Source organism: Aythya marila, assembly GCF_965140915.1.
Source record: "Aythya marila genome assembly, chromosome: Z".
NCBI lineage: Eukaryota > Metazoa > Chordata > Aves > Anseriformes > Anatidae > Aythya > Aythya marila.
In genome coordinates, this window is record NC_139080.1 from 43,290,358 (window position 1) to 43,303,940 (window position 13,583).

The window sequence follows — 13,583 nt, forward strand, 5'->3', positions numbered from 1 at the left end:
TTTACAATTTTTGTAATCAGATGCAGAAGAAGGTCATAGGAAAGGTTACATTTTGCTAAAATCCAGTGATGTTTTCACAGGCAATCAGAATGAGAAATAGGAGCACCATGTCTTACATCTGTTTCTACTAGTAAGAACAAGACTTCTGAATGACACAAAGTGAGTCACTAAGTCACCAGCAACTGTCAAGAATACCCTATCACTGCTTCCCAGACATTCCCCTTACTGTTCTTGTGTCTTTCAGAAGGCAAATTCTTCCATCATGCTGTAAAACTGAAGATGTCCCCTGTTAATAGTCTCTGAGGATGACAATGCTGACAGGATTAAGTCAAGAACTGTCCTCTTCCAAGCCATATGGCTTTGATTACACAGGAACCTGCTGCAAGGAACAGATGCTGTGATCTTTACCTATTTACATATGTGAAGAAAATGAAAAAACAGATTCACCTGCAGTGCTGATACTCAGAATTAACTCTTTTGTATTTAGCCAAAGGACAGTTAGACTAAAATGGCTCTCAGTCTCTTCTGCTATCATAGTAGCTAACATGTGACTCAAACGTCTTTTTTTTTTTTTTTTTTTTAAAAAAAAAGGCCTGGGAACCGTTATCAGCATTTTAACAATACTCACTGAGAAGCAAAAATATCAATACTTATCAGAAAAATTCTGCTTGCTGAATGCAGTGAAACACATGTGCTGATCAATAAGAAATAGAGGCTTGCAAGCTCAGTGGTTTTTCTAATCATCTTTTCCATTTAGATACTGGAATCTGATCATTTAGCACTGGACTTTTCTGTATACAGTTCATTATATGACAGGTATGTTTTATTCATTTGTACTCCTAGAATAGATATCCAAGGAATTAAATACCCAGGAAAAGGTAAAACTTTTATGTGACAACTAAATGTTGGATGTAAAAAAAAGTAATAGGGTGATCAATTACAGAAAGACAGGGCTAAAGCAGCAAACTGCCAGGACCAGAAAGTAGCTATGCAGACAGCTCTCAAGCTGTCTTTGTAAACAGGCAAACATGTAAACACTGTGTTCTGATATAAGGAAAAAAAAAATAAAGGAGGGGGGAAGAAGGGAGAGGGAAGAAAACACTTCACAGGGACTCAAAAGAGATATGAGCCACAGAGTCTAACATTAATAGTTTTCAACAAATTTGTTGAAAACCTAGAACAGAGAATTAGCAACACAGGCATGGAAATGTGATATAGGAGGAGAGCTCTGCTATAAATTAGAGTTCTGCCTCAGACACTTCCTGGAGCTCTGAAGGAATCAGCAGATTTGCAGGCAAAGAAAAGGGACCTGATACAATTTGCTTGAAAATTCCATTACCAAGAATACTAAAAAAAATCAGAGGATATCCTCACTTGCTGATCAGGCAGTGGTGAGAGGAATGAAGGGCCAGGAATGGACACCAGCAGAATCCCAGAGGAGGCTGTGCAAAGGCTTGTAAAATGCGTTGTCACAGGTTTAGGGATGCTACACTAATCAGGAAAGCTGATTTAAAAATGAGTTTAAAAATACACCTGATTATTCAAAATAGAGAAGCTAGCCGATTAAATTCACAATGGATGGGCAAATTATGCTCAAGGGAAAAATACAACTGAAAAAAATACCTCTCCTTCCAGGGCTATTAAAAACAAAACAAATAGAAAAGAAAAAATGGCTTCCTCTAACAAGCCTTCCTTACCCTCTCCTAACTTTAAATAAAGGATTAGTCTGTTCTTGCAAAACTGAAATGATCAAAATCTTTAGAATTTCACCATAGCTTAATTGATGAAAGATCTTGTTTTCTAAAGGTTGAATTTAGCCTTTGGAAATCTGCAGTCAATGTATGGAACAGTACTTACAGTAAGAGTTGTTTGGCTTTTTTTATAAACAGTGTTTCTCTGGATCTGTAAAAAGTTCAGCCTGGACCACATTAAAAATATTAGCCATAGTTTTACCACTTAAAACATTGTTTTATTGAAAGAAATTCAGTAAATTACTGAAATTCAGTAAATTTGCTGAAAGAAATTCAGAAATTCTAGCACAGCATTGCTAGTTGGTGGAGGGAGGTATCCCACTCTACTCTAAGCTGGTCCAGCTTTACCTCGAGTACTGTGGACAGTTCTGGGCACCTCAGTACAAAAAGGATGGTAAAACTGTTGGAGAGTGTCCAGAGTAGGGTGACGAAGATGGTGAAGGGCCTAGAGGGGAAGGCATATGTGAAGTAGCTGAAGTCACTGGGCTTGTTCAGCCTGGAGAAGAGGAGGCTGAGGGGGAACCTCATCACGGTCTACAACTTCCTTGCGAGGAGGAGTGGAGAAACAGGTAATCACCAGTAATCACCAGAATCACTGGTGATTCTCCGTAATCACCAGTGATAGGAGCCACGGGAATGGTGTTAAGTTGAGGCAGGGGAAGATAAGGCTGGACAGTTAGGCTGTAAGTTAGGCTCAGTGAAGAGGTTCTTCACCAAGAGGGTGTTTGCACACTGGAACAGGCTCCCCGGGGATGTAGTCACTGCACCAAGCTTGTCTGTATTTAAAAAGTGATTGGACTGTGCACTTAGTCACATGGTCTAAACTTTTGGGTAGACCCAGGAGTTGGACTTGATGATCTTTATGGGTCCCTTCCAACTCGGAATATTCTACGATTCTGTGAAATATAAGCAAAACACAAATTTGGGGAAGAAAAAAGGGGGGACATTAACACTAACACAATTGCTGTCTACATATTTGCGTTTATGCTCAAACAACTTACATAATAGACTTCTGAAAAGCCATGCTTTGTACTTTAACTCCTCTGAAATTTTCCATTTGTTTTTTAAGAGATTTTGGTGACTCACAATCCTATTTTTGTATAAGTAATATTCACGTAAGTAAAGCATTTGCATATTTAGCAATATGAAAACAATACATAGGTGTTTTAAGGAAGTGCAAAGAGCCTCATAATCTTTGAATTAAAAACAAAAACCAAAAAACTTCTACTTTATGTAATAACTTTCTGCTTTTATTTGATTTTCTTCATATCCTATTCCTCTCCTGGTTCTCCAAGGACTATCCTCTACTAAGCAAAATGACTGGGGTATCAAAATTCTTTCTGCTACTGTGCATGCTATTCGTTGACAATCCTGAAGGTGGTAGAGTTGCACAAAGCACTGGTGCTTCTCTTCTGAAAAACGATATTTAGGGATACATTCAACTTTGAAAGCTGAAGAGCAATTAATCTGTCTCTATCCATTCCTTTTTGTAACTTGATTGTAAGCATAGGTTCAGAAAAAGAACGCGTATAGTTTTGATTTTCATCTCCTTTGTCTCCCAAAGGATTTATCTAAACACATTTCTGTACAATTCACCACTCTTAACAAATTGTGATATGACTGAATTACAGTTTCAGTATCTTCCAAGAATTCTGTAATTGCATTACATAAAGAAATTTCACAGCAAAACAGTCTTCTACATAACTGTGATCCCTAACTGAAAGATGTCACTCCAATAATCTACTTCAGCAGCACTCATGAGATATTCACACTAACCAGACCTACATTTCAAACAAATACAGTCTAACTTACCAGCACACATGTAGGAATCAGCTGTGATCAATGAAGGTTAACCAGAAAAGAAAAACCACTAAGCTGAAACTGAATTTTCAAATACGGCATCTTGGACAGCACGTTGCTAGAGCACAAGTTATAATCAAAGGAACAAACCTTCCTAAGTTAATACATGCTGTGCAGAAACAGATAAAAGTAATCCTTAGCTGAATTTACTAAGCAGCATTCTTATTTACCTGCACTCGTTTTTATGTATTTCAGCTATTTTCTTCTCAAGCTTTTGTGACTGCTTGGGAAAAATCTTGAAGTCACTGATGTAATTCTCTGGGTGTTCATCAGGATCATAATCACCAAGCTCAGCTAAATAGATCCAAAATACAAATCAGAATGGAAAAAAAATCAATTGTAATGTTAGTTAATAAGAAAAAAAATATAGAGTAAACAGTGTAATTCAGGGTCAGTAAGAATGCAGCAGCTCTGAAGAAATGCTACTTTGAAGAACTGGTAGTTAACTGAAACTTCAATCGCTGAGTTTCAAGCAAATTTCATGTTTTATTAATTGCAGAAATAATTAGCAATCTTAAAATATCTGCTTTGGCAAAAACACAGTCTATAAAGCAAACATAAGAAACCTTCCCCCTTTCACTACTCATCATTCTGGTACCAGGCAGAACTAAAATTATGTACTCCAGACTCTTTTCTACAGCAATTTATCCCCACTGACACAGACTGGTTTAATTCAGTTCCAGCAGAGAAACACAGTCTGTACCATATGGGATATTTAAAGATATCCCAGAGTATCTTGTTCCTCTTCTAAGAGATGATCCGTTAGATACTCAAATGAGGCATTTGGTGTCTCTCTTTTTTTTTTTTTTTTTTTTTTGTTAGATAAGCCTCTTTTAATAAGGTCTAGACTTGATCTTGTTTTGGATAAGCAAACCTTATAATGTATTAAGAGCTTCATTCATCTGAAGGCAGAAAAAAGGGGACTTGCACACATATGAAGTGCCTAATAGGACATCTAGCTAACTATTTTCCTGAACGCATATCATCCTGAATGTAATAAATATACTTATCTCAATTTTGCCTTCAGGAAATGGTGGGGGAAAGAAGAAGAGAAAAAAGGTCTATATCCTCAAATTGTGTCTACCACTTTTGTGAGGGATTTCACCATCATACAGGTTATCTTTACCACAAGAAATGTCACTGAACAGAACTTTTTACCACTTAGTTCATTTGGAATATATATTTACATTCAGGACAGTGAAAGAATATAATTTTGTTTTCTTTTTAACTGGAATCTAACACTTATGCCACATTTTTTCAATTAAATGTTAAGAAAACAAGTTGGGGGGGGGGGTATTTGTTTGCTTTTTTTTTTTTTGCTTGTTTAAGTTCCAGTTTGTTTTAAGTTGGCTAAATAGCCAAATTATTTAAAAACCTTAGACTGCCTATCAACGTAGGGAAACAGTACTACTAAAACCAATTATTGTTCATTATATCCCCACACCAGTTTTGCATTTCTCTTTATTCTGATCACTTCTAAGAGTTATGAATTATTTCTCACAAACCTGCTCCTTTTACTTACCTTGGACAATACAGGCACCCAGGTAGGCAGCATCAGAAAAAGAACACAGCAAACGGCCATGGAATATGTCCCTTTTTATTTGTAGGTATAAGAGGTATCTGAAATATTATTAAAATAAGAAAGGAATTTGTGGCATCTTTCCTTAACAGACTTAACTGAACCAATTTGTTCAACTATTCTGAATCTTTCTTTTGCCATCTTAAATGGCATGAAAATGGTAATGTGCAATCATAAGGGAAAAAAAAATTGTAGACAAGACTTTTCTCTTGAAAAATGAAGCAATGGAAGCAGAAGTAACTAAAACCCACTAAGAGATAGTATGGAGAGTATTTGATTAGAAACATACAGCTATTACAATGCTCATTAATAATGTGAAATAAATTATAGTAATTCTATTTTTCTTGAGCATACCCTCTCTCCTTAAATATGGTTTTACAGAAGAAAAAAATCTTTCTCTCTCGCTGTAGACAAAATAGCATAGTGACCACTGTGGGAACAATTTATTTCTCTGTCTTTATTTAACCCTAGGTGAAATTTTGAGGCAGTAGAGACTCCCTGGGCCCAGCAGCACTGTGGGGCCCAGGAAGGGAGCTAGCAGCTCCCTTCCTCTCTGAGCTTTTCCTCACAGAGCAGAGCTGATGAAAAGACAAGAAATGGCTCATTCCTGCTGCCATCTGCCTCCTGCCACAATACCAAGGGGAAAGGAAGAGCCAGGAGGCCATCACTTTCTCCTCTGCTTTCCACCCTGTAGAGCAGTGCTGCAGGCCTGGACAGCAGACACGGTCTGGCACGAGGCCCAGTCAGGCACCCACAGCTCCTTTCCCAGCCACCTTGCTGCGTACAGCTGGGCCACAGAGCAGCCTTGCCCATCAAGGAGACATCATTTGAGCACTGCTTTAGCCTGATAAAGTCAACTAACATGAGGGTTTTAGCAGATTCAGCAGCTCCAGTAAATCTTGCAACATGTTCCCTGATGCGGGGAGTCCTGTCCAACCTTGAGCTACAGTGTAGCCAATAAAAATGTACCTTACCAATAACGCTGATGTCAGACATATTTTGCCCAAGTTGTTTTGTTCTGTGTGTACCATAAATTTCTGTACCAAGTAGCTTATCTGAAGTGTAAAGTGAGTTGCAGATTTGAGCAAGACCAGAAGTATTATCTGAAGGACAAGTGAAGTTTGCCTCCTTTCTTTAGACTGTTACTAAATGACATGCAAGTTTGTGTCATTTCAAGTTTGTACCACAAAGAAAAGCAACTTGTTCTCAGTGTGAAAGCATCCCTTCACTGTATTACAGTATTACAAACTCCTACAGGAATCTTACTATCTTAGTCTTCAAGGCCTTTTTTTTTTTTTTTTTTTTTTTTTTTCTGGAAACAGCTGCTTTTTTTTTCCTGCAATTAGCAGCCAGCAACGCATCTTTATTTCACTTCCATAATTTAGTACTGCTACTGTGTGTGTAGTTCCCAGAAAATAATTTATTTGCGCTGGGATGAACTAAAGGCCACAGTGAGAAGCAGCAAAAATTCCTAGTCTCCAATGACACCACACCAAAGAAGGGCAACAAAGCTGGTGAAGGGTCTAAAGAACAAGTCTTATAAGGAGTGGCTAAGGGAGCTGGAGTTGTGTAGCTTCAGGTAAAGAAGGCTCAGGGGAGACCTTATTGTACTTTACAATTACCTTAAAAGAGGTTGTATTATCCTGGGCACCACGTGATAAGACAAGGGGAAATGGCCTTAAGTTACACCAGAGGAGGATTAGCTTGGATATTAGGAGAAATTTATTTCTTGAAAGAGTTGTGTGGCATTGGAATAGGCTGCCCAAGTAAGTGGTTGAGTTACCATCTCTGGAGATCTTCAAGAAAAGTGCAGGTGTAGAACATTGTAGCATGGTTTAGTGGTAGACTTCAGTACTGGTTAAAGGTTGGACTAGGTGACCTTAGAGGTGTTTTCCAACCTGAATGATTCTATGACAGCCTACTGAAAAAGTATATTCATGCAGATACCACACAGAACTCAAACAAATGAGCACTCCCCAGTCCTAAAACCTCTGCTAAGTTTTGCCAGGGTGATAGACTAGGTTGCAGTTCTCTGAAGAATGACCATTAGGTTGAGGACAAACTGCATTTCGCCTTTTAAAAAATGCTGAAAAAGCAACCTATGAAAGGAGCATCCCAAGGTTTCACAGCACATCTTGCTGGCCAAGCTGTAAGGTCAACAGTTCTCCTAAGATGCTGCACATTGATTGTTTCTGAGTTTGAAAACTACTATAAAGAGATTTGAAAGTAAACATGACTGTGGAGAAAGATATTAGCCCACTTCTCCCAGACTGATGTACAGATAACTGGCTGAGATGAGAACTATGAATCTGATGTCTCAGAGCAATAGCAGCACCAACAGAAACCCCACAGAATGACACCAGGTGCAACTCTCTAGCTGTATGGATGAGAACAAGCACTATGAACTGTTACCATTCTATGAGTATATGGCTATTTATAAGAAGAAAAAATAAGCTTTAAAAGAAATTCATTCCTGTGCAATAAGACTGTGCACCATACTGCCAAATCTGTGCCATCTATTACAGGCCATTATGTTCACAGCCCATGGAGAATGGAAAAAGCTGACTCAAACTGACTCTAAGCACCTATTCAAAAATTAGTCTCTCTGTCTCTCCCTCCCCAACCCTCCCTTTAATGCAAAGCAATAAATCATAAGTTAGATTCCTGAACTGAGATTCCCTCTCCCTCAAATAGAGTGTTATTTTATGACGATAAGCCCCAAAACACACATATATGAATTTAACAGAATTCAAAACCTTTTTTTTTTTTTTAATACAGAGGGACAGTACTAAATACAAGAGTTTGTGATGGGTCACTATGATATTAGTGGCACTTAGAATCAAAGACAATAGCAGCACCAACAGAAACCCCACAGAATGACACCAAAAAACACATTTCTGTGCATTCCACTGAAATTCTATATAGATGAACATGGGTGTTTGGGTGGGAGTATGCATACTTGTGGCATTTCTAAGAAAATAGTTTGTTGCTGGCCAGGATCAAAGATTCTCAATATCGTTGTAACATTTCTGCATCCAGAATAGTCTCAATAGATTTAGATCTGAGAGCCAATCTTAAATAAGAAATGCTTTTTTTTTTTTTTCTTTTTTAAATTTCTCCCCATGTATATCAAATAGGAATAAATACAGCTATTATATTATTTTTTGCTTAGGCCTGTCCACAATATTGAAGTACTAAAGTTTATCAAAAATATACCTCTCAAAAGTTAGCTTCATTACTATAAAAAGTAATCCTTACTATTTCAATCTAAATTTTCAATATATGCATTGTTGTCAGTTACATGGAACTAATAAAAAGGTGTTATTATTCATCACTCCCAAATAAATCACCATTTTTGTAAGCTGTTCAAAACAACAACTACAAAAAAAATCAGAATTAAAAAGTTGCTGAAACTTTCCATTATGACTTTTTTTTTCTTCCCTGTAAGTTTAATATAACACCTTTCTCCTTGTCTTGTTTTGTCTCACTAACAAACTAAGGTATATTTTCTACCTGTAAAAATTGTCAAAACAGAAGCATATATTCAACTTTTACTGAGAGGTATGTTAACAGCAAATACATAAGAGTAAGCAGAGGACATACAACCAAACCAGCACATAAGATGTAACTTTACAGAAAATAACATCTACCTCACAGCTGATTTCTTTCCAATGGTAGCCCTGAAATAACTCAGGTGAACTCAAGCCATCATGCAGCCAGCTTCTGTCACAAAAGCGAGCCATAGACGTTATTCATTTTTCTTTAAAATGTATATTTCCTAGTGCTTGCTAGTCTGAGAAAGATCTGTTTATTTTCTTCTCATAAATAAAAGAGGGCTGGTTTTGCAAAGTTTCACAGTTGTTTTGGGGGTGGGATATGTTGAATTGTTCACATACCTTCCTATTACATTTATAATTCTTGAAATAAGAATACTAAAATATATTCTTTCTGTCACTAACTTCCTGTGCTATTGATTTGCTGCCTGCATTTGAACATTGAAATCCAGGTAGAGAAAACTATGTTTGGCCTTTCTGACTTCTTTAAAATCCTTGTTCAAACAGTCCTAAATTGTACTTACAGAGAATTACTTCAGTTCTGGAAAAAAAGCCATTTCTAAGACAGAAGGCAGCAGTTAAGAGGGAAAAAGAGGCACAGAGCACAGTTCCCAGTGGAGCCTGGAGAAATTGTTGGCTGGGACACAAGGGAAACATTTGAACTTACAAGGAGGGTAGAAGAATAGCCAAGCAAACCAGAATTGGAGTTTAAATGCCTTTTTTTCAGAGATCACCCACACACCAAGCTACATGGGATACCATTCATCTTCTTCAGGCAAAGCAACTAGGGCACCTTGGAACAAAACCTAGACGTTATGGAGTTCTCTCAAATGAAAGAGATGTATACATTTGGGACTGAACACTGAAGTTGTAAGCTTTGCAACAGGTTGTTTCCACCTCAGACACTTCCTATAATCCTCCTAAAGTAATTTATGTCCTAGATCATCAAAATACCTATGAATGTGCACCTGATTACTGACTTCAATAAGGTTTATGTATGTACTTAAACTTGCCTATGCTTAACAGAAATAAGCGATAGATTCAGATCTGGTTTACTGCTTTTTGTGCCCTTCCACCACTGCTGTGTTTCTTCTAAGCCCTAGCACAACTTTATAGCCTGATTTACAGCCCTGTCTAAGTACTCTGGCTTAGCAACAAGGCAGCAAACGTATGCTTCTAGCATTTACATTCACAGTTGTCTAACACTAAATAACCCCATTTCCATCTGTTATCTGTTTACAATACAGATGACTCAACTCTAAGTTAGCCAAGTCCTTTCAGCAGGTGGAGGGTCAGCAATATCAGTTCTTGTTTTCAGGCAGTATTTGTGACCCACAGAAACAATGTTTCTAATTGTTTAACTGCCTATTTTGACCTATTTTAAGTTGTTCAATGAGGAAATAAAGCTTTCCCATAATCAAAATCTGTGGTTAGTCCACACAGTGGTGTTTTTATGTTTTTTTTTCTTGTGCTCAAGTCACTACACTCATTTTATTCCAGTAGCAGGCATTTCTCCCAGAGTTCCCACAATCTTTCCAGCCAACATACACAGTTGTCTTAAGAGATCCAGCAATGTTTCAAAAAGTTGTTATCTCAGCATGGTGTCTGGCTTTGACTGTACTGCTCTTTCCCATGCTACAGTACATACTCAGGTGCAGAGCAGCAGAGTGCAAATGCCCATGTTTACAGTATTCGTGGATTAGGTGCCCTCATCTCCCAAAAGAATTTATGATCTCTTTATGAACATTCTTCTGGACACTAATTTTACAGTTACAGATTCTACAGTTGACAGAATCAGTTACACTGCAGGAGCTCTAGTTTCCTGCCAAGGTCTATGAATCTAACCTAAGCACTAATTGCTACATGCCAGTACCTAATACTACAACTAAGAGAACATCTGTTCTTTGCTTTACACTGCCACCTAGATAGCAAGATTAACAGAAAAAAATATGTTCTCTTTAAAATAAAAATCTTGTCTACTCACAAATATTTGTGATTTTTTTGTTATCTTATATGCTAAAGAAAGTCATCACTCTACATGCTATTGACAGCTAGCCCTTGGAATTACCACAAACAGGTCTCTAAAATCTAAAAAAAAAAAAAAAAAAAAACAAAAAAAAAAACATCCTTGAAGTAACCACATCTTAAATGTTATACCTAGACTCTAGCCCCTGCATCCTACAGAGGATACGGCTGAGCTTGATAAAGAGAACAACTAAAAAAAGCAAGAGGATAGAACTAATAGAGCTTGCCTTGCAAGGAGAGATAGTGACAGAGTAGGACTGAGTCTTACAAAATCACAAAGACACTGGGAAAGGTGAATCAAGAACTGCTACTTGCCCAGTCCTGCAACACCAGAGCTGGGAAAAGTCAGTGCAATCAAGGGATTGCTTAAGACAGTGAAAGTCCACTACCTACTGTGTAATGTACTTTCTAAGTGCCACAGGAGTCTATCAAGTCAAAATAGTACTATCAAGTCCAAAAAATGAAGGATTAGACAGATTCATGAGTAACAGATCCAGAAAAAAATACTGAAATGAATAGGTAGGAATTAAATTGTTAAAATTCCTAATAGAACAATTCTAGAAACTTAACTTTAGTGAAAAACACTGAAGTTTTATTCACACTGCAGTGGCTTAAACCCCTCAAAACTTTTGTAAGACACACACATTAATAAGTATGCCACAGTGATGTTAGTATAGCAGTTACGCCTATAATTCACCTAATCAGTCATAAGCCAAATAAGAAGAATCAAAAGCTATGGACATAGACATCGTGACTTCAAAACATGACCTTTGTTCAAACACAAGAAAAAACAATCTATTTCTCTTACTCAGAAAAGGCCAAATGTATGATCCACCCACAAATATTAAAAGAAAAAAAAAGAGCAGGATATACTTTGTTACCATATTTGGGTAACTGCATGACTGTTTTTTGTATTAACAAGCATCTGTAGAAAGGACAAATGCCTTTTGTATGCTTTGCAGAAAGTTGTTCTAATGCTAAAATCTCAAAAAAAAAAATAAAAAAAATAAAAAAAAAGAGCGCAGCAGCATGCCATAACCCCATACTGAACCTGTGCAATTCCTGGATGGTAAAAATCATCAGAAAAGTATGAACCAGCAGCATTTTGCTTATTATAAAATGAAGTTATTCCCTCAGAAAGAAATAGTCCATTTTCTGCCTGGGGTGGGCATGGGAACATCATGGGAACGTGACTTGAGTAACAGCTTTGCAGTAATCTCTAACCTTTCATTTCTGTTGTCAAAATGGTGACTGCCACCTGGATCTAGCAATACATTGGCTTGTCCTGTCTTCAGAGATGGTCAGCATCTGCATTACTATGCACGGTCTTTCCGTGGGAAAAGGAAAAAGGGTGAAACACTGCTGTACTAGCCAGCTGCTTGATAGCATTGGCTACATGGGACAAAAGTTACTGCTACACAATAATTAATTAAATAATGAATAAAGAAGGCAAAGAAATAGTAAGGGACAGGCTGCAGCATTGTTTTGAAAACCAGATACATAAAAGCCTCAACACAGCACAGGAATAGTTCGTTCTCTCCAGGCTTCAAAACAGAACTGCATGTTCTCAGCTCTCCTGCCTTCCCCACTGAGACACAAGAGGTACTATGAACCTCTCATCTCTCCTTCATGCACATGCGCAAGCTTCACCAAAACATCCTCCTATATTTTTTAAAAATTTATTTTTGCCACCTTGAATGCTAGATGCAAGCCTGCAAGTACTAAGTACTCTTATTAACAACTCTCACTGATTTTTATGTCCTATGGTATTATACTTGATTGTGAATCTGATACTATTAAAACTATAAACTCGCTTGACAACTGCTAATTACCTCTGTAAAGTCAAAAGAAAGTGGGCTTGCAGCAGCATCAGAATAGCTACCAACACATGTCTTCAGAAGAGCTGACAAGGGCACCAAAGGAGGTAGAGGTATTCCTAAATTATTATCTGGAATAGGGTTCAGCAACACAGCTCTACCCAATATTAGCTCATCTTTGGAAGGATGAACTTACTGCAAGACTAAATGGCTCATTACTGAAGCATTAGCAATCTAATGGAAGACTACTGGCCCCAACTAGCTCCTCAGTCTGGAGGGAAAACCACGAGCTCTTCCAGTGTGAAGCAGCATTGAATACAGCTGTTTGCACAGGGTACTCAAACCCTGTATGCAGCTGTACTGTTTGTTCTTGCTTGACCAGGCTAGCTCACTCAGGGCTCTTTAATTTGCCATGTTTATATTCCCCGTCTTTGTCATTTCATATGATTTCCAGTTAAGCACTTTTCATCTGTTTTTCTTGTACCGAAGTACCTATTACACTGTTTTATGACAGTCTAGTGATTGAAGAACTGCTTCTTGGATTAGGAAACATGGATTAGGAAAAAAATGCATGATGACAGCTAGATGAAATAACCCATCTTTGGTTAATTCTACCAGTTACTCACCCATGCCCACTTCTAGTTCTCAGATTTTTTCTACAATAATCACGGATTACTGTTGATACAGTATTATCTGTAGCATCATTCCTTTGGGACCTCAAATGACTTCATATTTTCTCATTTTAATTATACTTACACAGTATAACGTAGGGATTTAGAGACAAGAAGGCATGAGGCCTTGGGCTGCTTTATTACATAAAAAGAACAAACACTGATTTATTTATTGCCTAAACAAGAACACTGAAAAGAAGTAAGCAGTAAAAATGTGTGCCTGAGTGTGATGGGTCATTGGATCCATCTGCTCATAATCCCTCAGCTGTTCCTATTCTGTTCACGTGCAGCATCTCGTGCTTTCACAGCTGTGGACCCTCCCAGGG

The 13,583-nt window shown here is 37.6% G+C and overlaps 1 protein-coding gene across 1 annotated transcript in view; it reads right to left on the reverse strand.

Annotated features, from left to right (window-relative positions):
- FRMD3 (FERM domain containing 3) overlaps positions 1-13,583 on the reverse strand; it is a 154,614-nt gene that overhangs the window by 51,602 nt on the left and 89,429 nt on the right. Inside the window, exons 5-6 of the mRNA XM_082782496.1 lie at positions 5,134-5,231; positions 3,782-3,905 (exon numbers count right to left, since the gene is read on the reverse strand). Of these exons, the coding sequence (XP_082638622.1) occupies positions 3,782-3,905; positions 5,134-5,231 (222 nt within the window). The remainder of the gene's footprint in view (positions 1-3,781; positions 3,906-5,133; positions 5,232-13,583) is intronic.